The 25,193-nt window shown below is 47.0% G+C and overlaps 1 protein-coding gene across 3 annotated transcripts in view; it reads right to left on the reverse strand.

Annotated features, from left to right (window-relative positions):
- Window positions 1-693: 693 nt before the first annotated feature.
- Window positions 694-25,193, reverse strand: part of EPHA10 (EPH receptor A10) — a 45,970-nt gene continuing 21,470 nt past the window's right edge. For 2 of the 3 annotated variants that reach the window (XM_043997683.1, XM_043997681.1), the window contains 12 exons: window positions 22,029-22,162; window positions 19,464-19,635; window positions 19,140-19,248; window positions 9,578-9,636; window positions 9,241-9,366; window positions 7,191-7,376; window positions 6,075-6,136; window positions 5,347-5,550; window positions 4,841-4,990; window positions 4,232-4,491; window positions 3,775-3,879; window positions 694-3,369 (listed from right to left, as the gene is read on the reverse strand). In XM_043997683.1, coding sequence (XP_043853618.1) covers window positions 3,255-3,369; window positions 3,775-3,879; window positions 4,232-4,491; window positions 4,841-4,990; window positions 5,347-5,550; window positions 6,075-6,136; window positions 7,191-7,376; window positions 9,241-9,366; window positions 9,578-9,636; window positions 19,140-19,248; window positions 19,464-19,635; window positions 22,029-22,162 — 1,682 coding nt within the window. In that variant the 3' untranslated portion in view covers window positions 694-3,254. The remainder of the gene's footprint in view (window positions 3,370-3,774; window positions 3,880-4,231; window positions 4,492-4,840; window positions 4,991-5,346; window positions 5,551-6,074; window positions 6,137-7,190; window positions 7,377-9,240; window positions 9,367-9,577; window positions 9,637-19,139; window positions 19,249-19,463; window positions 19,636-22,028; window positions 22,163-25,193) is intronic. The other variant, XM_043997682.1, reaches the window with a different exon arrangement.

Below are 25,193 nucleotides of genomic sequence, written 5' to 3' on the forward strand. Positions count from 1 at the left end.
CATCCAGCTGAGATGCCCTGGGAACAGGGGAAGGTGGCAGTCAAGTATCTGGGGAAGGTGGGATTATCTGTTTGGTTTCTGGGCATTTGCATTGCTTACTCACCACTCCCGCTCCCTGCTGAGCTCTGCAAAGGCTCAAAACAGGCAAAAAGATGCCTAGGGGCAGCCTAGACCTAAAAGAGGGATTTCAGGGGACAAGCTTTTACCCTATCTCTACCAAAGGAGTCCCACAGGAGGAACCTTAGCTGGTTGGAGACCCACTTCAGCTGTTCTTTGCACAGAGAAAGTGCTTGGTAAGAGTGAATCAAAGGGCAGCTAGGTGGCACAGTGGATAGAGTACCTGCCCTGGAGTCAGGAGTACCTGAGTTCAAATTCGGCCTCAGACACTTAACACTTACTAGCTGTGTGACCCTGGGCAAGTCACTTAACCCCAATTGCCTCACTTAAAAAAAATTTTTAAGTGAATCAGGTAGAACTCCTCGTCTCAACCCACCTCTCCAATCCTGAAGGATCAGAGATCTTGGATTAAGGACGATGCTTCCAGCCCCTTTAAAAAATGCAATAATAAATTCCCAACCTGGCCAGTGTTCCCTTTAATAGCCCCGAGGCTGTGTGGATCTTTCTGGGCCAGGCCCCCCCCCCCGCCCCCCCTCATCATCATCGTCATCACTCGCATCGTTGACCACACAGGAGTTCCCTTTATTTCACAGTCCAGGTGTCCATACGTCTTTATTATTGCATGTAGCAGACAGGACCCCATAAATACAAAACATCTCCAAAATTAAAGAAAGAAATCAAATCACAAAGAACTCCCCGCCCCATCACACCCCACCCCCTCCGCCCCATAGGCTTACACTGTGGTGAAATTAACAACTTTCATAGAAAAATAGATTTGTATAGAATGGGGGGGTGTACCATGTATAACTTGGGTTATCATCACAGAGTATCAGAGCTGGGGGGGGGCCTCCACAAAGACAGAGAATGTTTCCTACCACCATTTCTTTTACAGTAATGCCCTTTACAGCATTCTCCCTAAATCATACTCCAGCACCCCCATCCACCTTGGGACAGCTCTGATGGGAAGGAAATTGTCCCTCCCTGCTCCTGGTCCTGTCCTCTGGGGCTAAGCAGATCCAACCCAATTCCTCTTCCCTGTGATAGCCCTTCAGGTATTTTAAGACAGGCTACCAGCTCCATCAAGGTTTACTTCTCGTCCAAGTTAAACATCACTAGTTCTTTCAGCCCATCTTTAGATGTCACAAGCTACAGTCCAAAAAAGTCTGAAGTCAGCTAACTAGCTGGAGCCTAGGATCACACTCAGGGGAGGAAAAGATCACTCCACTCAGCACCAATAGTTCCCGTCTACACAGAGGTTTCCTCCACAGTAGTCAGCGATGTTTTGCCTTGCAGAAATAATGTGACTGGGAGTGGGAGGGTGAGGGACTTTTTTTCCTCTTTGGGTTTTTTTCCCCCTTTTTTTCCTGCTGTGGGTTCCAGACTAGCGACCCTTGGAAATCTGTTGGTCTGTACCTGGTCCAATACAGACCAATCAGGATTAACTCCTCCCTCTCCCTGGTCTTGTGGCCTTCTGCTTCTGCCCAGCCCACCTAACTTCCCTCCTCCCCAGCCTACCCCACTTATGCCAGGCATTGAACTTGCAACTCACTCGTGCGTCCCAAACCATCATGGATCATCATCAGCTGTGCCGTCCAGCTGTGCCCTACCTCCTGGCTATCTCTATACCCATCCTTCAAAGTCCAGGTCAGCTCCCACCTATTCTAAAAGAACTTCCAAGGCTTCCCTCCTCTGGGCCACTATATCAGAGGGGAATAAAAAACACCAAAGGGTTTTCTAGGAGGCAGCCTGGTGAAATGGGAAAAGCCCTACTCAAAGAAACCTCTGTTCTAGTCCCAGCTCTCCTACTCATTCAGCAACTCAGAATAAGCTGCTTCCTCTCTCTGGGACTCACTTTCTCCATCCATAAAATGGGAAGGCTGGACTCAATTACCTCAGCTGTCTTATAGATCTGACATTCTAGGATTCTCTTCCCTACACTCTGAACACCGGAAAATAGGGCTTTTATGTGCTGAGAACAGAGAAAGCAGCTCCAAGTTCTTACCTGGGGTACAGGGGGGAGTGGGGAGGGAAGGCAAAACTCCTGCTAGTTTATAAAGGAATTCAAAGTAAGAAGCCTGTTTGTCTTCCTCATCCCCCTGGGCTGGCAGCAGGAGTGTGGCAGATCCAGGGTGAATTACTCAGAAGGTGGGTTCCTCTCTGACTCCAGGGTGAAAAGGAACTGGCAGCAATAAAGACTGAAGCTAGACCTGTTGAAGAACTTTCAAGGAGGCAGTGATGTCTTTAAACAGGACAGATTCTCATTGGTCTGGGAGTCAGGGGGATGGATGATAATGGGAGGAGATGACATGGCCTTGAAGAGGTGATAGTTTCGACAAGACTCCGGAGGGCAACAGAGGAACAGAAGACAGACAGAGATTTGTCTCTATAAGCACCTGAGACTGGGAATTCTCAGACCAACCTTCAGGTTAGCTAGCTAGATCCCAAGGTTTCTGGGCGGCTCCCCAGTGCCCACCCGGGCTCCTCTCATGCATGAGAGCTGGGGGTCAGGGAGGGGAGGGGCACCCCGGAGGATCCCTATCTGGCCAACATTCCTAGGACGAGGGAGAACCACGGAAACAGATGTTCCCTTCCAAAGCTCTGGCTCCCTACTCCTCAATCCTCTGAGTCCAATGCCAGAGGGACAAAATAGGGTGTGTGTGGAAGAGAAAAGTGGATGGACTGGGAGAACTGAGAAGGCTCAGCATGTGTACTTCCCAGAGCCCCTCATCTGCTCTCACAGGCCTGAGGGTCCCACAGATTTGGGTATAAAGACTGATTATTGAGATCAGGGGATAGGGATGGGAATTAAGGGGCAGGAAGCTACTAAGGGAACAGAGCAGGTTGGGACTGAGGAGCAGGAGAGTCACTGGTCCCCCCTGCCAATCACACCTGCCCCACTCCTCCAGGCAGGCTCTGTACCCTGGGATCCACTCCAAACTGGGATCCAGCTTAGAGTCTGGTGGCTTGAGGTCAGAAAAGATATCAGAAGCCCGAGGAGGCCACCAACCTCCGGGCAGAGTATGGGCTCCAGATCCCCTGGAGCCCAGCTAGAGAACAGGGCTGAATGGGGAATGGGGCAGGGCACAAGAGCCAGTGTCCTTGGGCCTCACCAACAGGTGACAAAGGGGGAATCCGGCTCACACTTGAACCCCCTGCCCCTGCAGCTCAATTACTCGTGCCCGGAGCATTCGAATCCCACTCAGGAGGATGTCTCGATGTGCTCGAGGAAAGATCCCCAGGCTGAACAAGTCACTGTGGACAAAGGAGAGTTAGGACCTGCTCTGGGAGGGGAAGGCATTCTACAATCCTTTCCTCTCCTGCTTCTGAACTCTCCTCCCACCTTTCCCCGTCCTTCCCCATCCGTAACAACTTCCTCCCTAGCAGATTCTCTAACCACTGTTGTTATGCCCTCTTCCCTCCTTGCCAAGTCTGGCTCCTGGGTCAGGGATAGGGCCCATCCAGAAGCAGGGAGCATAAATGAAGAAGGGGCTCAGCTGCCACCCCTGCAGCTCTGGACAGAGCACAGGGTCTTCAGAACAAAGGTCAAGCTGCCACCATCAGACTAGGGAGCCCCTAACAGGCCAGAGCCCAAGTCCCCATCTCCCCAAGGCCAAAGCCTGGATCTCCACACCCTTCCTCCTACTTCCCAGGACTCACTCAAGATTCATCATGGCCACAGACTCGAGGCAGTCATAACCAGCAGCAGCAAACCTGTCCTTGTACTGGTCCAGATTTAGGGCCTCCAGCCACTCATCCACAGAACTGAAGGAAGGGAAGGTAGAAAAAGGACAATCACACAGGGAGTCCATGGGACAGGGTAGCAGAGCAGACAGTCAGATGAAACTCTGAGAGCCACCTAGAACTAATGGGTGGCAGGGCTTTGCTTGGCATAGGTAAAAACGCCAGGGTTATCCCTGGTATTGGTGAACCTATCAGGGCATATGCTTGGGACAGATAGGTGGGTGGACTGCTTGTTCCTGGCACCTATGAGGGTATCAGGAACTGTATGGCATTCTTGGGGGCATCAGGCATAGGCAGTGCCAGCGTATCAGGAATGTACCTGGCAGTAGTTGGGACATGCCTGGTATAGATAAAGGAGATTTGGGAGACATACCTGGGACAGGTGAGAGTGAGGATGTCAGGGATATATCTAGGACAGGTGAGGTTGTCTGGGACATATCTGGGACAGGTGAGGGTGGCACTTGGGGGAGTCTCTGGGTCTTCCGCCATCTTGCACAGGATACTATGGATCTGTGTGAACCTAGGCCGCTCCCTTGGGTCCTTCCTCCAACAATGGAGCATGAGCTGGTGCAGCGAGGAGGGACAACTCCGGGGAGCTGGGAGCCGGAAGCCATCCTCAATGGCCTTGATCACCTGGATCCAGAACATTGGATGGATGGCCAGGGTCATGTGCAAGAGCAGAGGACAGAGCCAAAGACAACAAAAGAGAAGGAAAAGACTTCAAGTCTCCATTCCTTCCCAACCTAGCATCCTCAGCCTAAGGAGACTTTTGTCTGAGGTAGGTATTTGGTGGGGGGAGGGGGGGAAATGGGGTAGGCAGAGAGTCCTAGGGCAGGGACCAGAGGATCCCAGGCTAGGAAGCAGAGGGTCTCAGGGTAGGGACCAGATGGTCTCAAGGCAGAGCATCAGGGGGAAGGTGAGCCTGCCTGAGCTGCTGAGTCCTTGCTGCCCCACCCCAAACCCCAATCCAGGGACCACTCACATCCTGGCTGGACATGTCCCAGTATGGCCGCTCTCCGAACGCCATCACCTCCCACATGAGGATTCCAAAGCTCCACACGTCACTGGATGAGGTAAACTGACCCAACTGGACAGTCTCGGGGGCAGCCCATAGAACTGGGCTCCGGCCACTCTGCAGGGCCAGGCATAGGGACTCAGCCGAAGGCCTAGGCACTTTGAGCCCCACCTCAACACAAGGCTTCTCCCCTCCTATACTGAGAACTCTTTCCTTTACCAAGATGTCTTCCACCAAAACCCTCCACTCCCCAAACGGACCCCTGTCCTCTCCAGGGAGATTCCTCATGACTGATATACCTCCTCCTCCTCCCTCCTCCCCCCTCGCCCTGGGAAATCCATACCTGAAGAAGGCCCCTTATGCTGATCCCCAAGGTGAGCCAACCAGAAACACACCCAGGGAGGCCCATGAATCTGGGTATAGGTAGGGGGAGGCTGAGCAGGGAGGGCAGAGAGAGAGAGAGAATGCCTCACCAAGGTGGTGTAGACAGCTTCAGCCTGGTCCTGGGGACCCTGCCCAAAGCCTGAGATCTTGCAGTCAAGGCTGCTGCTGACTAGGACGTGTCGGGCAGCCAGGCCCCGGTGGACGTAGCCCATCTCAGACAAGTAGCGCATTCCAGATGCCACCCCAGGCAGCAGCCCCAGCAGCTGGCTCACAGTCAGCTGCCCATCATACCTCTAGGAAAGCAGGGAAAGGAGGAGATGCAGACAGCCTCGCAGTAAACTCAGGCCCCACTCTCAGGCTTGAAGAAATGGCTTTTCTTTTAGAGTTCTTGGATTCCTTCCTTCCCTTTCTTCCCCCGAGCTCCCAGCCCAAGTCACTGTATTCCCTGGAGGTAACAGCCTTCCTGGCCTTCACCTTCCCACGAGTGCCCAGTGAGTACATGGACCAATAGAATAGAGTTAGTGAAAAAAAAATGTAAAACCCAGGACCAAATGCTCGTAATCATGTTGATTGTGACCATAACCACGGCTGTAACAGATGAGAGCACTTTCCTCATGACAACATTTCAAGGTAGGGAATGTAAGTAGTTTTATTCCCATTTTACATGTGAGGAAGTCCAGGGTTATTGAGATGAACTAACCTGTCTAGCTAGGAGGTGATGCCTTGGGCCACAGTCTGAGAACTCCAGAACCTTTATCTCCAGCTCTGATCCCCCCCACCAACCCTTGAAGTTTCGAAGGGAGGGTGAAGTACTCACCCTGAGGAAGTCATCCAGGGCCCCATTGCCCATGTACTCAGTGACGATCATCATAGTGATTCCTAGAACCAGGCAGAGATCGCAGAAGCACATGCTTAACCAGATGTTCACATGGGGGTCCCCCATCCACTTCCCCAACCCAAAGCTTCTGGTTCAATCCTGGATCAGGAGAGGGATTAAGGGCCCTTGGGAGGACCCTGGGATTCTCCTCTACCCCTGGCAAGGATAGGAGTGAAGAATGTGGCATTGGGGAGCCCATGGGAAAAGAAAGGGGAGAAGGAACCCAGAAACTCAGCAGGTTTCTCCAGGTCTGAGTCAATGTTTGCCCAGGATGGGATGGGTATGAGATGGGTCTGGGAGGGAACCTGCCTTGCAGAGCAGCATAGGCTTTTAGAGAAGGAAGGGGCCTTAGAATAGAAAATGTGACCATCAAACTTATAGACTCTGTAGATTTTGAATTTCAAGAGGCCATTAGAAATCCTCAAATCCAATCGCCTCATTTTTTTTTAGTGAGGCAATTGGGGTTAAGTGACTTGCCCAGGGTCACACAGCTAGTAAGTGTTAAGTGTATGAGGCTGGATTTGAACTCAGGTACTCCTGAATCCAGGGCCGGTACTCTATCCACCCAATCACCTCATTTTACGGATGGGGAAATAAACCCAGAGAGGGGAAGGGACTTGCTCAATGTCCCATAGAGAGTCAGTGGCAGAGCCAAATTCAAACCCAGCTCCCTTGTTTTCAAAACTCTATAAGATTTAAAATCAGGTTTTTGGTGGATTTGGTGAGTGAGGAGGCAAACAGAGGGGCTAGGGTTGTGGCTGCTGAGTCAAAGAACTGTATCCCCTAAAGTTTCATCACCCTGAGACAAAGCTCTTATTGCTCTGCCTTAGTTACAACTCTTTCTGAAGGTGAGGTGATAAGTCATAAAATAAGAAGTAATAAAAAGGCAGGGAACACTTGGAATCCCTGGTGTCTGGGGGAGCTGCCATGGGGGAGGAAAGGACTTAGAGGAAGGTTTCTTTTTCAGACGATGGGGATCGGACTTCTACCAGCCTGTAGGAAGGATGAGTGACATGGGTGAGGAGGAGGCACCCAAGGTCAAGAGGTGTGACTTGCCTCGGGTGACAACGCCTTCCAGCCGGACGATATTGGAATGGTCAAACTGACCCAGGGCACAGGCTGCTGCGAGGAAACGGAGCTTTTGCTTTTCTGAAGCGCCATCCCTGAGGGTGTGCACAGCCACCAACAGCTCCCGCCCGCCTGGCAGCCTCAGGCAGCCACTGCACAGGTCTCCAAACTGGCCTGTGGGGAATAGGATGGCTCACCAGCCAGCTCCATGGGCCACCCCTCCTTTTCCCCACCCTACTTCAGCTCCACCCCTCCCCCACTCTATTTCATCTCTCTCCTTCCCCCACCCCAACCCCACTGCATCTTCCCCCTTCCCCACTCCAACCCCACTGCAGAGCAGCTGAGCCCACTACTGGGAGAGCCCCAGGAAACATCATGAAGATGATCACCAAACAGTTTCCTGTTTCTAAAGCAAATAAGGACTTACAAAGCAGTACTTTCCTCACAACTGCCCTGTGGGGTAAATAGCCAAAGGTCATAGGCTAGGCTCATAGATGAGCTGGAAGGGACCCCCACCTAATCCAACACCGGGCTAGATGAGAATGCCTTCTCACACATCTCCATTTTATTGGTGAGAAAACTGAGGCTCTTGGGCTTGCCCCAGTCATGTAGCTATAGCAAGTGTCAGTTACTGCAACTGGTCTGAGGGCAGGGCCAGAACCCATCATTTTCTGCATCTGGGCTGGGGGCGTGGTGATGCAGAGTGGGATGGGGGGTGTCATTATTACCCTGCTTAGTTATGGCTCTGTCCTCTGTCTCAGGGGGAGGTAATAATTCCAACCCCTTCTCAACGATCCTCATAGAGGAGTGATCAAAATTCATTTCTCTCTGTCCCTCTCTCTGTCTCTTTCTGTGTTTCTCTCTCCTCTCTCCTTTCTCATGCATTGTGGGAACAGAACAGAAGGATGTCAAGGAATCATGGGAAAATATAGTGAAACAGTCTGTCCTCAGGAAGCTTATATTCTATTGGAGGAGACAACATATACACATATAAGCATATATACATATATGCATGCATATACATGTGTGTATTATATATACATATATACATATACATATATATATATAAATAAAATACACACACACACATAGAGCTCTTCATGACCACATCTGGGGGTTTCTTATTAAAGATACAGGAGTGGTCTGCCATTTCCTTCTCCAGCTCATTTTACAGATGAGGAAACTGAGGCAGATGGGGTTACGTGACTTGCCCAGGGTCACACAGCTAATAAGTGTGTGAGGTTGGTTTTGAACTCAGGGAGATGAGTCTTCCTGACTCCAGGACTAGCGCTCACTCTATCCACTGTGCTTTTTGGATCCAACCTATGATTCCATTGGTAATGGGAACCCCTAGCGAGGAAACTCTCCATACCCATGGAGATCTGTGTCTGCCCTGCAATTTAGAGTTTTAGATAATTACTTGGGGCATCGAGAGGTTAAGTTGCTTGCCCAAGGTCACACAGCCAGTATGGGAAAGAGGTAAGACTTGACCTCAGGTCTTGCTTACTCCAAGATGGCTCCCTAATCACTATGTCATGCTGCCTTTACAAAATAGATACAAGGTAACTTCAGAGGGAGATGAGGCATTAGCAACAAGGGTGGGGGAGGGGTAGAAAAAATTTCATTGAGGAGATGGCACTTGAGCTATGCTTTAAAGTAAACTAGGGGTTCCAAGAGGCAGGGGTGAGGAGGGAGTGCATTCCAGGCATGGGAGACAGCTGGTGCAAAAGCATGAAGATAGGAGATGGAATGGCATTGTTCGTTGAACTGAATTCACACATAGATAATTGAGAGTTCCCATTTTTAGAGGGATGGATTAAGCACCAAGAACAACCCAGAAGAGCTAAGCAGCCTGGGGCCAGGGATAGACATGCCTGGTCAGGCTGCAGTGTTTTCATGAAAACCAAAAGGTAGGGTGTGTGCCTGGCCCAGTCAGCTCTACTACCGTGTGTGTGTGTGTGTGTGTGTGTGTGTGTGTGTGTGTGTGTGTGTGTGCGCACGCACGCGCGCACCAGGAGAGGGGGTGGGAGACACCTACCTGTACCAATGATGCTGTGGACAGACACAGTGGAGCTGTCCAGCTCTTTGGCAAACAGGTGCAAGGCCTGCATGGGATCTGCACAGTTTTCCAGGTCAATATATGTCCTCCTCGTTGGGACCTTAACTGGTATCAGGGACAAAAGATAGATATACCTTTAGGATAAGCTGCTGCCCGGGAAGTAGCATCAGCATGAGGTAGGGGTGGGATGGTATCTCTGCATCCAAGCCTGGGAGGGAATCCCCTCCCCCAACAATCTCTTTGCCCTCTGATGGTGACCAGGGGGAGGAGGTGGTACTGGTCTGTGAAGGAGGGCGGCCAGGGGTCCCAGACTTACAATGGAAGTAGAGCTCTTCATCATTACCATCTCCGAGGCCTTTTCCGTATCCGCACTGCCTGAGAAACAGAGTGGGGGGCACTAAGGAGGGGCAGCACCTGCCCCCCAGCATTGCCCAAGCCCTAGACAGGCCTCTTCCTACACACACACACACACACCCCTAGCCAGAGCCACAATTCCAGGAATCCACACATATTTGCCTGTGTACTTTGAGACTCAGAATGTCAGGGCTCGGAAGGACCTGAGAACACTGGTCTCCAAATTGTTTTTCTATCAGTTACAACAACGGAGCGTGCACTCCTGATTTGCATATTTATTTATTTATAAATTATAGGTCATAGATTTCGAGCTGGAAGGAACTTTGATACTACACGAATCCAACTCTCTCATTTAACAGATTGGAAAACTATTACCAGGACTACTAGTTCCCAGAATTTATATAGAATGCTAAGGTTTGTAAAGTGCTTTACAAATATTATCTCATTTGATCCTCACAATAACCCTGGGAGATGGGTGCTATTTTTTGTTTTGTTTTGTTTCGTTTTGGTTTTTTGCAGGGCAATGAGGGTTAAGTGACTTGCCCAGGGTCACACAGCTAGTAAGTGTCAAATGTCTGAGGCCGGATTTGAACTCAGGTACTCCTGAATCCAGAGCCAGTGCTTTATCCACGGCACCACCTAGCTGCCCGATGGGTGCTATTTTTATCCCTTTTTTATGGATGAGGAAACTCAGGTTAAATTCCCAGAATCCCACAGTCAGTAAGTATCTGAAGCTGGATTTAAACTCAGATCTATCCTGACTCCAGGTCCAGTGTTCTAACCACTGTACTACACAGCTGCCTTGAAGGCACATATAGGTTAAAGAACTTGCCCAGGATCACATCAATGTCTTCCTGACTCTCAGTCCAATCCCCTCTCCCCTGTACCATATTTCTTTTAACATGTAATGTACACAAGTATTACTAATATTTATGTACATTATGAAACCTAAACATAGAAAATTTTAAAGGATGAGATTAAGATTAAAATAATGTTTGGTCCTGGAAACAATTGGGAGCCATTGAGAGTTTATTGGGAGGGAGTGACATGATCAGTCTTTTTCACTTTAGGAATTGTATGGAAGATGACTGGGAGTGAGATGAATCTTGAGGAGGGAGCCTAAATAGAAAGCTATTGTGATATTTCAAGAGAGGTGATGACTTGGGTTAGGGTGGTGGCCGTGGAAGTAGAGAGAAAGAGATGTTGTGGAGGCAGAAACAGCAAGATTTGGCAACTAGCTATGTGAATGAAGCAGAGTAAAGAATTGATGATGACAACAAGGTTGAGAACCCAGATGACTGGAAATAGAAATAGAGAAGCTTGGAAGAAAGGATGAGTTTTGGGGAAAATATAATGTAATGAGAGCTGAGATCAATATAGTCTTCCATCCATGACTGTGCATCCTGTGAAACTCACTCAATCCACTGAAAATTAAAATTTGGGGGTTCAAGCTCCTTTGGGGGTTCACTGCTCATGAGAGCAAAACCCATTCTCTTGGTGGTACCTGCTGGGGCCATTAAGTGATCTGAAAGTCAATGGCACCTGTGCAGCTGCTGCTGTGGGTGGTCAGGTACTGGGTAGGTGTCCCGAACAAATGCTATTTGGCAAGGAAGTGGGAATGTCGGGAACTTGCACAATTGTAGGAGGGAGTAATTGAGGGCTAAGGGTAGACATGGTTGTGTTAGAGACAAACCCCCACAATTTGGTTGTTGAATGGAGGGCTGGGTGCAACCAATTTTCCACATTCTTTTTTTTTTAGGCAACTGGGGTTAAGTGACTTGCCTAGAGTCACACAGCTAGTAAGTGTCAAGTGTCTGAGGCCGGATTTGTACTCAGGTACTCCTGAATCCAGGGCTGCTGCTTTAACCACTGTGCCATCTAGCTGCCCCCAAATCGATTACCTACTTTCTTTCTTTTTTTTAGTGAGTGTGGTAAAATATGAAAGTTTTTAACAGTCAGTTAGGATAACTGAAAGACGCCAGTTTTTCAAGGACCACCCTTTTGGGGACGTGCTGCGCACGTCAAACTGCCTGCGGGACTCGACTTCCGGGGTGGAGAGAACGGAAGTGAGGCTTTTGCCTGCTTGGCGGGACTCCTGATGGCGCGGCACAGACTCTCTCTCTCCAAAGGTGGCCTTTTCGGTTTGGTGAGTTTTTATAAGGAATATAGACTAAGCTTAGACTTAAGACGATTTGTATTGTGTTTCTACTTTCCTATCCTTTGTCCAAATTTAGACATCTAGTTTACTCGGTATTCCTTCATTGTGTTATAGGTCTCCTCCTCACTCACACAGCAAAATCTTTTTGGTATAATGGTATGAGTGTAACTGTCTCCACTGAAAATGTGTTTAATATTAGTAGGAATTTTTTGCCTGCAGTTGAAATAAATTGTAATACCATACTCACGATAGTTCACATGACTGTAACTCTCATTATGGGTATTATCATAGTTGTAATGTGGTAAAATATGAAAGTTTTTAACAGTCGGTTAGGATAACTGAAAGACGCCAGTTTTTCAAGGACCACCCTTTTGGGGAGGAGATGAACAGTCCGCCTGCTGCGCATGTCAGACTGCCTGCCAGGTACAGTGCGCCTGCTGCGCATGTCAGACTGCCTGCCGGGTTTTTTGACTTCCGGGGTGGAGAGAACGAGAGGGGCCTTTTTGCCTGCTTGGCGGGACTCCTGACGGCGCGGCACAGACTCTCTCTCCAAAGGTGGCCTTGTTGGTTTGGTGAGTTGTTATAAGGAATATAGACTAAGCTTAGACTTAAGACGATTTGTATTGTGTTTCTACTTTCCTATCCTTCTAATCAACATCACCTTGTGACTATCATAACTATAAATAAAAAGGTCTATCTAGAAAACCAAAAGCTGCTTCCATTTACTAGTTTGGGAGATAAATTAAGGGAAAGGTTAAGTAGGGGAGATTTATGATCTAATATCCAATTTTAAATCTCACACCTTCTAATCAACATCACCTTGTGACTACCATAACAATAAATAAAAAGGTCTATCTAGAAAACCAAAAGCTTCTTCCATTTACTAGTTTGGGAGATAAATTAAGGGAAAGGTTAAGTAGGGGAGATTTATGATCTAATATCCAATTTTAAATCTCACATGAGGCAGTTGGGGTTAAGTGACTTGCCCAGGGTCACACAGCTAGTAAGTGTTAAGTATCTGAGGCTGGATTTGAACTCAGGTACTCCTGACTCCAGGCCCAGTGCTCTATCCACTGTGCCATCTAGCTGCCCCAATTTTCCACATTCTTGATCAGGTCACAGTTCCCTTTGGAGTCATGTCAAGACCCCCTAGGGGCACCAACTTCGGAGGTCACTGCCTTAGGGTATAAAATGTCACGGGTGGGAGAGAACTCAGAACATAGAATATGAAAACTGCAAGGGTTCTTAGAATATGGGATGTTAGAGTTGGAAGGGACCTAAAAAGAGAGAAAGAAAAAGCAAGGAGGGACTCGATAATAGAAAACATCAGAGCTGGAAAGGACCTTAGAATGTAGGACATCAGATTTCGAACAGACCTGAGAACAGAGAATGAACCAGAAGGAAACCTAGAACTAGAACACAGAATGTGAAGAGCAGAAAGGGCCTTAAAGACCACTTGGTCAATACCATAGTGCTATAAAAAGTAATAAATGTGAAGCATACAAGGAAATACGGACAGAATGACATTGATAGAGTATAGGGATCTTGGAGGCCACTGAACCCAACATTTTATAGACTGAAAGCCACTAAGCCCTCATTTTACAGATGAGGAAACTGAGGCTGAAAGAATTCATGGGATTTGTCCAGCTGTCTAAGGCAGGATTTGAACTCAGGTATTTTTGTTTTGTTTTGTTTTGTTGTGAGGCAATTAGGGTTAAGTGACTTGCCCAGGGTCACACAGCTAGTAAGTGTTAAGTGTCTGAGGCCGAATTTGAACTCAGGTCCTCCTGAATCCAGGGCTGGTGCTTTATCCATTGTGCCACCTAGCTGCCCTGAACTCAGGTATTTGTGACCCCAAGTCCAGCATTATACCCCTTAGCTGACCAATGTGGAATAAAGTCAATTCAGACTAGCAGAACAAGAACGGAATATCAACCTGAAAAGGGACAAAGAACACAATTCTCCCCCACCCCAGTTTGTTGTTCATTTAATTAGTTCTGTCTTATTATATGCTGAGGGTTTTCCTAAATTTTCTTAGGTGGTGTGGGCCACTCATATAATGAGCATGATAAATCATCAACGAACAGCTCGTGCACTTCATTGGAACCAATTCAAGGTGAAGAACTTTAGATGAAAGCCTTCAGCAAGCTGAACAGCACCCTTCTGTGGGTGTGGAGGGAAAGGCCAGGAAGGGATCAGATGAGTGGATTCTAAGGCTGAGTGCATAGGGAGAATGGGGAAACCACTGACAAAAATGAAAGATTGGCTCAAGAAAGATGACGGCTAGTGACTAGAGAGTCTTATTTTACACCTGAAGATTACTTCAGCCCTGGAACTGCACCTCATTTCTTGCCAGAGCCCCCTGCAAGATCACTGGAGTCCTTGAACTCATATCTAATCAATACTTTCTGCCCCTCCCTCCCTCTGATTGCTCCTCCAAGAACCTCCATTTAAGAATGGTACCCAGGGGCAGCTAGGTGGCGCAGTGGATAAAGTACAAGCCCTGGATTCAGGAGGACCTGAGTTCAAATCCGTCCTCAGACACTAGACACTTATTAGCTATGTGACCCTGGACAAGTCATTTAACCCTCACTGCCCTGAAAAAAAAAATAAAAAAAAACAACAAAAAAACCCAGACCAACAAACAAAAATAACGGTGCCCAGATCAGTCATATCTTCATTTCTCACCTGGCTGCATTCTGCTGGCTTCTCCCTCACTTTGTTGGTGTCTTATTACCCTCGTAGACTGTAAGCTCCCTAAGGGCAGGGCCCTGTCTTATTTAAAGCTTATATCTTGGGGTAGCTAGGTGGTGCAGTGGATAAAGCACCAGCTCTGGATTCAGGAGGACCTGAGTTCAAATCAGACCTCAGACACTTGACACTTAATAGCTGTGTGACCCTGGACAAGTTACTTAACCCTCATTGCCCCCCAAAACAAACAAACAAACAAAAATAAAGTTTATGTCTCTCCCAGAGGGTAGAATATGGGTCCTGGAACACAATGAATGTTTGCCTTGAGAAGTGATGCCATAAAAACATTTATGAGGGATGTTAAGAAAGAAAAAGTCCTGAGGACAGGCTTTTAGGCAAGGTCCCATTTAGATGACAGGTAACAGAAACTGAGTCAGCGAAGGGGGAGTTTCAGAGGTAGAAAGATAGCCAGACCACTGGTGTCACAGAATTGACTTAGCATCAGAAGACTGATGCTAAATGCTGTAGGATGGAGGATGAGGAATGAGCAAAGATCCTGTAGTTAGCAATGAGGTCACTGGCGCAACACTGTGCATGGGAGAGAGCTCTATACGTGGAGTCATCAGACCTCAACCTAATTCTACTTCTTCTTACCTGCTGACTCTGAGTCCCCAGCCATAGTCCTATTTCCCTTCAGTCCTTTGTGGCTAAACTCCTGGAAAAAGCCATCTACAATGGGCCCCCCAACTTTCTTTCCTCTCACTCACTTCTTAACCCCTTACAATCCAGCTTCTGACCTCATCTTTGCAGTGACACCACTCTCTCCAAAGTTACTCATGATCTCTTAGTGGCCAAATCCAATGGCCTTTTCTCCTTGACTTCTCTGCAGCCTTGGACACTGTTGATCATTCTCCCTTCCTAGATACCCTTTTCTCTCTTGGTTTTTGGAACAGCATCTCTTATGGTTCTCCTCCTACCCATCTTACCACTCCTTCTTGGCCTCCTTTATGAGATCCTCATCCAGGTCTCACCCTCTAACCATAGGTGTCCTGTATGGTTTTGTCCTGTGCTCTCTTCTCCCTCTCTATTACTTCATTTGCTGATCTCATCAGCTCCTAGGAATTTAATTACCATCTCTTTGCTGACCTCCAATCTCACATCCCCAGCTGCCTTTCAGACATCTCAAACCAGTATATATCTTTTTTTTTCAGGGCAATGAGGGTTAAGTGACTTGCCCAGGATCACACAGCTAGTAAGTGTCAAGTGGCTGAGGTCAGATTTGAATTCAGGTCCTCCTGACTCCAGGACTTGTGCTCTATCTACTGTGCCACATAGCTGCCCTATCTCTGGGCATTTTCACTGGTTCTCCCCCATGACTGGAATGTTCTTCCTCATCATCTCCACTTACTGGCTTCTCTGGCATCCTTTAAGTCCCAACTAAAATTTCATCTTCTATGGGAAACCTTTCTTAACCCTTCTTAATTCTCATGCCTTTCCTCTCTAATTTCCTATTTCTCCTTTATATAGCTCATATGTCTATATTTGTTTGTTGTCTCCCATATTAGATTGTAAGCTTCTTGAGGTCAGGGACTGTCTTTTGCCTCTTTGTGTTTCTTCAGTGCTTAGCATAGGGTCTGGGATCTAGTAGGCCCTTAATAAAAATCTACTAAGTCTCCTGGCTTTTCCAAGCCTCAGTTTTCTAATCCGTAAAATCAGAGGGTTACTCCAGATGCCCAGTGAGGTCCCTCTCAGTTCTCTGATGCTAAACCTTTTAGAGAGTCATTTCAGAGGAGTGGTGTGCATAGATGCTAGACTATGGGGGTTTGAGGACAGAGCAGATGAGGAGGAAGTAGAACCAGATACACATGTATTCTTGGGATGTAGAGGCAAAAGGATAGAGATGGCAGCTCAAGCCAGTAAAAAGGATTAAGCTATTTCAGAATCAGAAAACCAAGTGCATTTGGAGGCAGAGGAAAAGGAGTGGGCTGAGGAGAGAAGGTTAATGGAAGAAGCACGAAGAGATACCATGGTGTAGTAGAAAGGTAGTGTTCCAGCTCAGCTACTTGTCATCTGTGTGACCCTGCACAAGTCACTTCCCTGTCCAGAGCCTCAGTTTCCTTGTCTATAAGATGAAGTATTGACCAACAAGGTCTCTTCTCCAAGTTCTGACTTTCTGATTCTCTGATTCACTGATAGATGGAATAAGGTCCTTATAGGGGGCAGGAGGGGATGGGAGCCAAAGCATGTATCTCCTCTTTCTCTGAGGCAGGAGGGAAAAAGATGAGAGGATAGGGCAGAAGTGATGAGGTGGTTATGAGGGTGTCCCAGTGAAGTCTTCCTGAGCTGGAGAGAGAGAAGCTGGGGTTGGGAGCTGGAGAAATGAGGAACGGCGTGCCTTGCGCTTAGGAGCTGCTTTAGAAATGTTTCCCAAATTGAGTTGGGAAATTTTTTTCTCGGTCTATGTTGGTCTATCTGAAGGCCCTTTTAAAGCAGGAACCTAATCCGCATATCACTTTACACAGCCCCGATTCCAGTCTCCAAAATGCTTCAGGTGATGTCTCCTCATGCCCCACCCACCCACCCCCGAGCTCCGGCTGTCCCTCTTCTCTGTCTCCGGGATTGTCTTCCTTTTCCACTTCAAATGATTTCCTGAGTCTTCCTGGCTGTGAGACACTCTCCCCATTTGGGGCTGTTTAATCTTGTTCTGATTTGGGAACATTCCCAATTATAGGCCGTAAGGCTGCAGTGTCGGTTTGACTAAGGCAGCCTCAGCAACCCACTCTGCTCCCCTCCCCCCTCCTCCCTCTCAGCTCTGATGGGGTTGAGGAGACTGGGCTGGGGGAAGCTCAGAATCTGACCAAGTGGCTTTGAAATGGGCATAATTATCAGCTTCAGAGACTTCCCCATGCATCAGCTCGTTCTTTGCAGCTGTCCCAAGCTCCCCCAGCCTCCAGAAGAAAACTGTTTTTCCCCCCTGAGCCTTCTACCCCCTCACATACATGCACATAATGCACACATGCACAGCAACGTACACACACACACACACACACACACACACACACACACACACACACACACACACACACTGGAGAAAGCTGCAGCAGGTTCCTTTGAAGTGTTGGCTTTTCCAGCAGCCCCCAATCCAAACAGCTTCAGGGAAAAGAGTGAAGCTCCCCGCCTGGATTGGGGCACTGCCCATCTGCGATACAACATCACACAGAACCCCAGCAGCTCAGCAATCTAACAGCAGAAGCCTGGGGCTTTGGATTGTCAGCCTAGCTAGTTGTTGGTGCAATCCCATTCTCTCAATCGAGCAAGTGTTTAAGTGTCTACAGAGTGCCAACCACTATGCTAGTCCTGGTCAATGGGGTACAAATACAAAAAAAAAAGAAGCAGTCCAGGTCCTCATGTATAGTACTTTAGACTATTGAGTGTATTCAAAGAAACTGAGCCTCCACCTGAGGCTGGGTCATTTTTTTTCTTCCATCTTGTCTATACTCCCCTTCTCCGGGTGATAGCACCCCATAATCTCAGTTTTGCTCACAAACCCTTCTGTCCTCCTCTCCTTTCTTGTGTTAATGCCACCTTCCTCCCACCTCATTCACTGTTATGCCCTCCCTAACACAGCCAGGAGTCAGGGAGGGAAGACAGAATTCCTATTCTCTTGGTGAGATCCCTAATTCTGTTTTCTGCTATAAACTGCAGCAGGATTTAGCATCTACACTGATCCCTACCTTCCCATCTCCTCCTCCTTTCCCAGCCTCTTACACATAATGGCAAAGCTGGGAGGGACTGTCGTAGTCCTAAATTCTCACTGTAGCCCAATGAGAAGTGCCCAGCACAAGAGAAAGGGCCAAAAACGAAAACCAAGGTATCCTGCCTGTCAGCCCTAGGCTCTTTCCACTGTGGGTTTCTAGCCCTGGAGAGCCTCCCATCACATTTATTTTCAGGATTAGTTCCAAGGCTTGCTCAGGCACCGGGAGCTCATTTCCCTTGGGGTCCCATGGCCCTCTGAAGCAAATCCTAATCACTAGGAGCAGTAGCCCAGGAAGGCTGGGTCCACCCTCCCTGTTCCTGCTGAGGCCCGGAGGCTGTTAGCGATTTAAGCAGCCAAATCCCATCCTTTTCAGGGAGTAGAGAGAAGGAAGGGGGAAGGGATGGATGGCACATGGATCTGTTCTTGCATCCCCGAATCTGTGTGCCTGTGTGTGCAAGTCCATGTGAGCATGAACATCCTATTTAACTGTGGATGGTGAGTTATATGTAAATGTGCATGCATGCAAAGACACAGAATGCCAACAAGGATCTTGGGTACTGCCCATACAAAGAACCAGAGAGTGTGCAAGCTGAGAGAGACTCTGAAGCCCACCCCTCATTTTACAGATAAGAAAACAGAGGACCAGAGAGAGAAAGAGACTTGCTCAAGGGCAACACTGAGTTAGAAGAGCTGCAACTAGAATCCAGATCTCTGGACTCCCGAGCCAGTCTGCCAAGCATTGCATCTCATCCTCTTCATCTAGGTGGGTGGAGGTCCCTGTTTATGTACATCTGTATGTGTCATGGGGTAGATGGAGTGAACCCGAGTCTCTACACCCTCCCATCCCAGGCACAACAAGCACTGGGAGCCAGGTCAGATGGAAGCATGGGTTTTTAGAAGGGTTTCTAGGCCACTTACCTCTTCCAGATAGCCAACGAACTGAGCCCGAAGCCAAGGATGAGGAGGGCAGCTACAGCGACTATCACAGCAACCACGGCAGGGTTCTGTTTCCTAGACCCTGGGCCAGCTTTGAAGGAAAAGAAGGGATTGGGCAGTGAGTAGGGGGCTGGATGAGGTCATTATCCCAGGGAAGGACCCCAGATCACATTCAGCACTTGGAGTTTCTTGCTCCTCCGAGGAACCCAGGCCTCACCCTGCCCCTCCCTTCCAGAATCTTCCTCCCATTTCTCTTCTCTCTTGGGGAATGTCCTTCTCCTTTCTCCCCAACCATCCAGTACTTACCCTCCACTAGAGTTTCTACTTCTATGCTGGGAGTGAAGTTTCCAACTTCTGGGGAAAGAGAGGGGGAGGCTGCTCGGATTTGGAAAACATAGAGCGTGGCTGGCTTCAGATTATTGACTGTGACAGCAGGCGCTCCCGTACGGACAGTGGCATAGGTCTGTTCCCTCTGACCCTATTGGAAAGGGAGGAAGAGTGCCCTGATTTTCAGGAGATCAGGATCCTCTGCTCAATAAGGTGACAGGTCCTCTCTCCTTAGAAAGAGAGATGGTGGCTCCTTTGCAGAGCTGGGGGACGATCAGGGTAGAACCTAGAATATATTGTCAGATGTAGCCAATGCATCGACTGGTTTTTGATGAACTGTCATTTTTATTTCTTCATTTTAAAGTCTGTGTTACAAGGGGAAAAGACTCACTGATAGGGACAGGGGGAGGGTAGATTTGAAAATGAATGCATGTAAAAACCAAAGGCATCAATAAAAATGTTTTTTTTTTAAGAAAAGGAGGAAGGAGAGGGCAACTAGGTGGCTCAGTGGATAAAAATTTGGCCCTGAATTCAGGAGGACCTGAGTTCAAATCTGGCCTTAGACACTTGACACTAGCTATGTAACTCTGGGCAAGTCACTTAACCCTCATTGCCCCACAAAAAAAAAAAGAAAGAAAGAAAGAAAGAAAAGGAAGAAGGAGATGGTGTTGGAGCTGAAGACATCCTGCTAAAAGTGGTGTCAGGGAGCCCACAGGGTGAGCAAAGGCCTACACAGAGGATGATAGCACAGCAAACTGAGAAGATGCACAGTAAAAACAATGTGCATTCTACCAAATAGGAAATTGAGGATTAAAGCAAAAACCCTATTTTCTCTCTCTGGCCTGCCCCACCCCATACCCTCGTGCACATTTAGGTATCCAAGGGCAGCCTTTCCCTTCTCTCTCCATTTGCTACTGGTAGAATGGGTAGTGACCCCAGATGCAAGTAAGAACCCCATCCTGAGCCCCAGAATGAAAAAGTTGGCCACCAGTGGTGATTTTTTTTTTGGTCAAAGTTACTCCTTATGACTTCCTAAGGGGTGAAAGGGTTGGGATCTGCATAATCACAAATGATTTGAAGTCTTAGAGTCAGAAGTATCTCCCTCAGCTTTCCCTCTTCTTCCCTATGGGACTGTGCATGCAGTAGGTACTTAATAAATCTCATTGTTGTTGAAGTTAAAGTTGTCAAAGGCAAGGAGGGTTTAGACTTTTGCCCTGGGGCAACTGAGACAACGAAGAAGACATGGAGGAAGGAGGGGGGAGGGAGAAAAGACAGCATGTTAGTGAGGGGCTATGGGAAGACACAAGATGCTGACCACCAGAGAGAATTGCTTAGGGAAGCCCATTTATGAGAGATGGCCCATTAGGCATTTTCAAGTCAAGTAGAGAAGGGAGGCGGTTACACCCATAATTCCAGGTGATCCTTGTAACACCATAAATCAGAGTTTACCTGGTCTACCTGAACCACTTCAACATCCCCACCAAGAGGCCATCAAGACTCTGCTTAAAGACCTCAAGGGGTGTATGATGGCTCACTACCTCCCAAGGAAGCCTAGTTAGTTTTGGACAGGTCTGATTGTTAAGAAGGCTTTCCTTGTCACTGAACTGAAATCTGCTTCTCTTTCAACTTCCCTTTATTGTTCCTAGTTCTTCTTTCTGGGGCACAGCAGAAATCTGATCTCTCCTCTCTGTGTTAGACCTACAGATGACACGTATATATAACTTTTTTTTTGTTTTTTTTGTTGTTGTTTTTATTTTGTTTTTTACATATAAGGTATTTTATTTTTTCCGTTACATGTAAAGATAGTTCTCAACTTTTGTTTATACAAGCTTTACAATTTCAGATTTTTCTCCCTCCCTCCCCTCCCTCCCCCCTCCCCTAGACAGCAGGTAATCTGATATAGGTTATATCTATATATCTATATACATATACATATATATATATATATAACTTTTTAAAATGGCTTTGGCTTTTACATCACAATCATTTCTGTAAACACCCCATTTCTTCTCTCTGCTTCCCAAAACTGAACCCTTCCCTGTAACAACAACAAGTAATATATATAGCATTCTGCCCTAGTAGCCTCCTGCCTGTCCACCAAGAGGAGGCAAGCCCTGGATATATTTCTATTCCTCCTATTCTTCCAATCCTGAAAGTCTTCTCATCACCAAGCTAAATATTTCCAGTTCCTTCAGTAGATATGACATAATTTTTGATACTCTCCTTATAATCCAATACAACTCAACAAATGTTTATTAGGTACCTATTATTAGGCACTGTACCAGATGCTGGACATACAAAGGTGGAAAAGGACAGTCCTTTCCTCAACAAGCATCTAATCTTCTAGTTTTCCTATAACTGCTTCCAACCTCTGCTTCTCCCATCTATGGGAGTCTGGCCACAGGAATTAGATTTCCCAGGAACCCTAAATTTAGAAACAGAAAGAACCAAGGGACTCCCTTCCCCCATCCCGTTCGCCCTGTCTTCCTCCCTCCCCCCCTAGAGAAGGTACCTCAGGGACAACCAGGAAGGCCCTGGACTTACCTTCTCAAAGTACTGAATTTCATACTCAGTGTTGTTGGCTCCTGGGGTCCCTGGGAACCCTGGCTCCTCCCAGGAGAGTGAGACACTCTTGGGTTCTACTCGGTCTGGGTGGATCTCAGTCACTCCACTGGATACTGGAAGATGAAGAGGGATATGGGGTATGAGAGTCCCTGGGGAAGGTGAAGGATTGATGAACAACTGCTAGGGGTTGAGCATATGCTGTGTGGGGGGTACTGACATGTTGGCATCTGCTTGTGGGAGAATGGTGGAGTTAGATGAACCAGGCAGAAATTAGATAAGAGGATTGAAGGGCCCTCATCTAAAAAACTGAGCTGTAGATCAATTTCTCAATAATCCTTCCCCCTCTGGCCCCACCATGCCCACCTCTACATATGGTGCTGGTACCAACCCCAAGCTGCTCTGGTCTCACTCAGTAAATAACTGAATTCAGCCTTTAGCCCAGGCTAGGCTGGTGGATTAGGAGAAAAAAAAGACCAGAAATTGGTGGGGCCATAGATAGCTAGACATAGTTAATGGCAAATCTGCAATCTGCAGACCTCAGTAAAATCACTTTCTATGTGGAGATGTACTCTCAAAGACTCAAACAGATATGTGATCTCATTGATTTTAAAGTTCTCTCCAATGATGCAAATCAAAACCCAGCCATCCCTGACTATCCTGTGTCACTCTTGCCCAAATTTAAAGTTCTCAACTAGATCCGTGATCTTATTGATTTGAAAGTTTCCTCCAACTACACCAACCATGCAGACCACAGCCTATCAATGCCCATCCTATGAGACACTCATACATGTCCTTTCAAAGATTTGCCACAAGAGATCTGACCAATGTGTTGAAGGCTTTCCTCACTTTCTTCTGATGCCTGAGGGTACCTGTGGAACATCTGTTATCCTTTGCTTGTAGCATGTGACTGGCCCATCTTCTCTCTGTGTTACACATTTTTTGAGGATATTCTTGACTCCTGCTATTCTACAGAATTCCTTGCTGATTAGATGCTCACACCAACTACACATCCTTGCCTTCTGTGAGATGTTCACCTTTAGTTCTTCAGAAGCAGTGGTGTTCCAGGTCTTACTGCTGTATCGCAACACTGGTGAAATATTTATATTGAAAAGAAGTGCCTTTGCTATTATGGGAAGCTTGAGGTCAGAAATAGTGTTTTGTGATTTGCCCAAAGCAACATACCCTTCTATCCTCCATTTCTCCAATTCTAGGCCCAGTTTATTATTCATCTCCACTCTTTGTCCCAGATACATATAGATGGAGAGAGAGAGAGAGAGAGAGTGAGAGAGAGAGAGAGAGAGAGAGAGAGAGAGTTGGACACTATAGGGTGCCCATCAAGATACATGTTGAAATCTGGGCAATCATATTTTTCATCCCTTTGGACTTTCAGGCCAAGTTCCTTTGAATGATTCTTTATCTCTTCTAGGAAGTCCTACGATGTCTTGGGGTTTGATGTAATAAGCATAATGTTATATGCAAACAGGAGTATCTGGAGGACCTCACCATGCACAGGGAATCCCTCTTTTGCCTGGACTCTCTGCCGTATATTCTGCATCACAGTGGCAAATGTCTATGTTTTCTCAGTGATTCAAATAAATCCATGATCTAATTGATTTGGAATAATGTAAATCAAAGCCGAGCTATTCTGACTATCCTGTGTGACTCTTGTCCATATTTAAAATAAAAATTTTTAATTGCCCAAATTAAAAATTTTTTTAAATGCCCATAATTTTTATCAATTCAGGAGTTTCTTTTGACCATGCAGACCATAGCATATCAATGTCGACCCCGTGAGACACACATGTCTTGTTTGGTATTTCTTTTCAGAGAGTCTTTGAACAGGGTAATATTGGTTATTATATCTTCTTTGGAATATTGAATAATCTTGATTATGTGGATGGGAGACTTTTTGTTGTTCAGTCGTTTCAGTTATGTCTGACTCTGTGACCCTATTTAGGATTTTTTTCTTTTTTTTATTTTAGTGAGGCAATTGGGGTTAAGTGACTTGCCCAGGGTTACACAGCTAGTAAGTGTTAAGTGTCTGAGGCCGGATTTGAACTCAGGTACTCCTGACTCCAGGGCCGGTGCTCTATCCACTGTGCCATCTAGCTGCCCCTAGGATTTTCTTGACAAAGATACTGCAGTGGTTTGCCATTTTCCTCTCCATTTTACAGATAAGGAAACTGAGGCAAACCGGGTTAAGTCACTTGCCTTTGGTCACACAGCTAATGTCTAAGGTCACATTTGAACTCAAGTCTTCCTGACTCCAGGCCTGATACTCTATCCACTGGGCTATCTTGTAAAAGAGCCTATGAGGAAATGTTTCATTCGACTGAATCAAATGCAGGTAACAAACAACGGGTAAAAGGGATCTCATATTTTCTATATCTTTCACTTAATTGTGAGATGATAACAATAGAGTACATTGTTGAATATTATTTGCAAAAGGCAGCTTGTTCTCTACTGTTACTGTTGTTGCTTGTCCTTTCTTCTTGAAGAAGATTGTGACATTGGGCTGTTATGACTTGCAATGAATTGGATTTAAGTGAGGGAGGGCTATCCATTGCTCCACCTAGTAACCCCCTGTTCTCTACTAATACCATCATCAAGGATGCTCTCAATTTGTGCATATATGACCCTCAGAAAGATTTTTTAATAGAAGGTGACATAAGCATTATAAACAAATAGTTGTTCAAATTTTCTCAAAACTCTTTTTTTGGAATCAATAAGATCTAAGTTCCCCCCTGCTTTTGGTATCTTTTGCTCATTTCGGTATCCTGTAAACTAGGGGAAGCTAGGTGGATAAAGCACTGGCCCTGGAGTCAGGAGGACCTGAGTTAAAATTTTACCTCATACACTTACTAGCTGTGTAACCCTGGGCAAGTCACTTAACATCAATTGCCTCAAACATCCAGGGTCATATCTAGTTGTCCTGATATATATCTTGCCACTGGACCCAGATGGCTCTGGAGGAGAGAGTGAAGTTGGTGACTTTGCACAGCCCTCCTTCACTTAAATCCAATTCACCCTGACATCATGGTCCTCTTCAAGAACGAAGGACCAACTACAACAACCTTGTAAACTGGTCCCTAGGTTCCCCTCACAATTGTATCCCCTCCAACATGGATCAGTGACTAGCCCACA

This window comes from Dromiciops gliroides, chromosome 3, assembly GCF_019393635.1.
Source record: "Dromiciops gliroides isolate mDroGli1 chromosome 3, mDroGli1.pri, whole genome shotgun sequence".
Classification (NCBI taxonomy): Eukaryota; Metazoa; Chordata; class Mammalia; order Microbiotheria; family Microbiotheriidae; genus Dromiciops; species Dromiciops gliroides.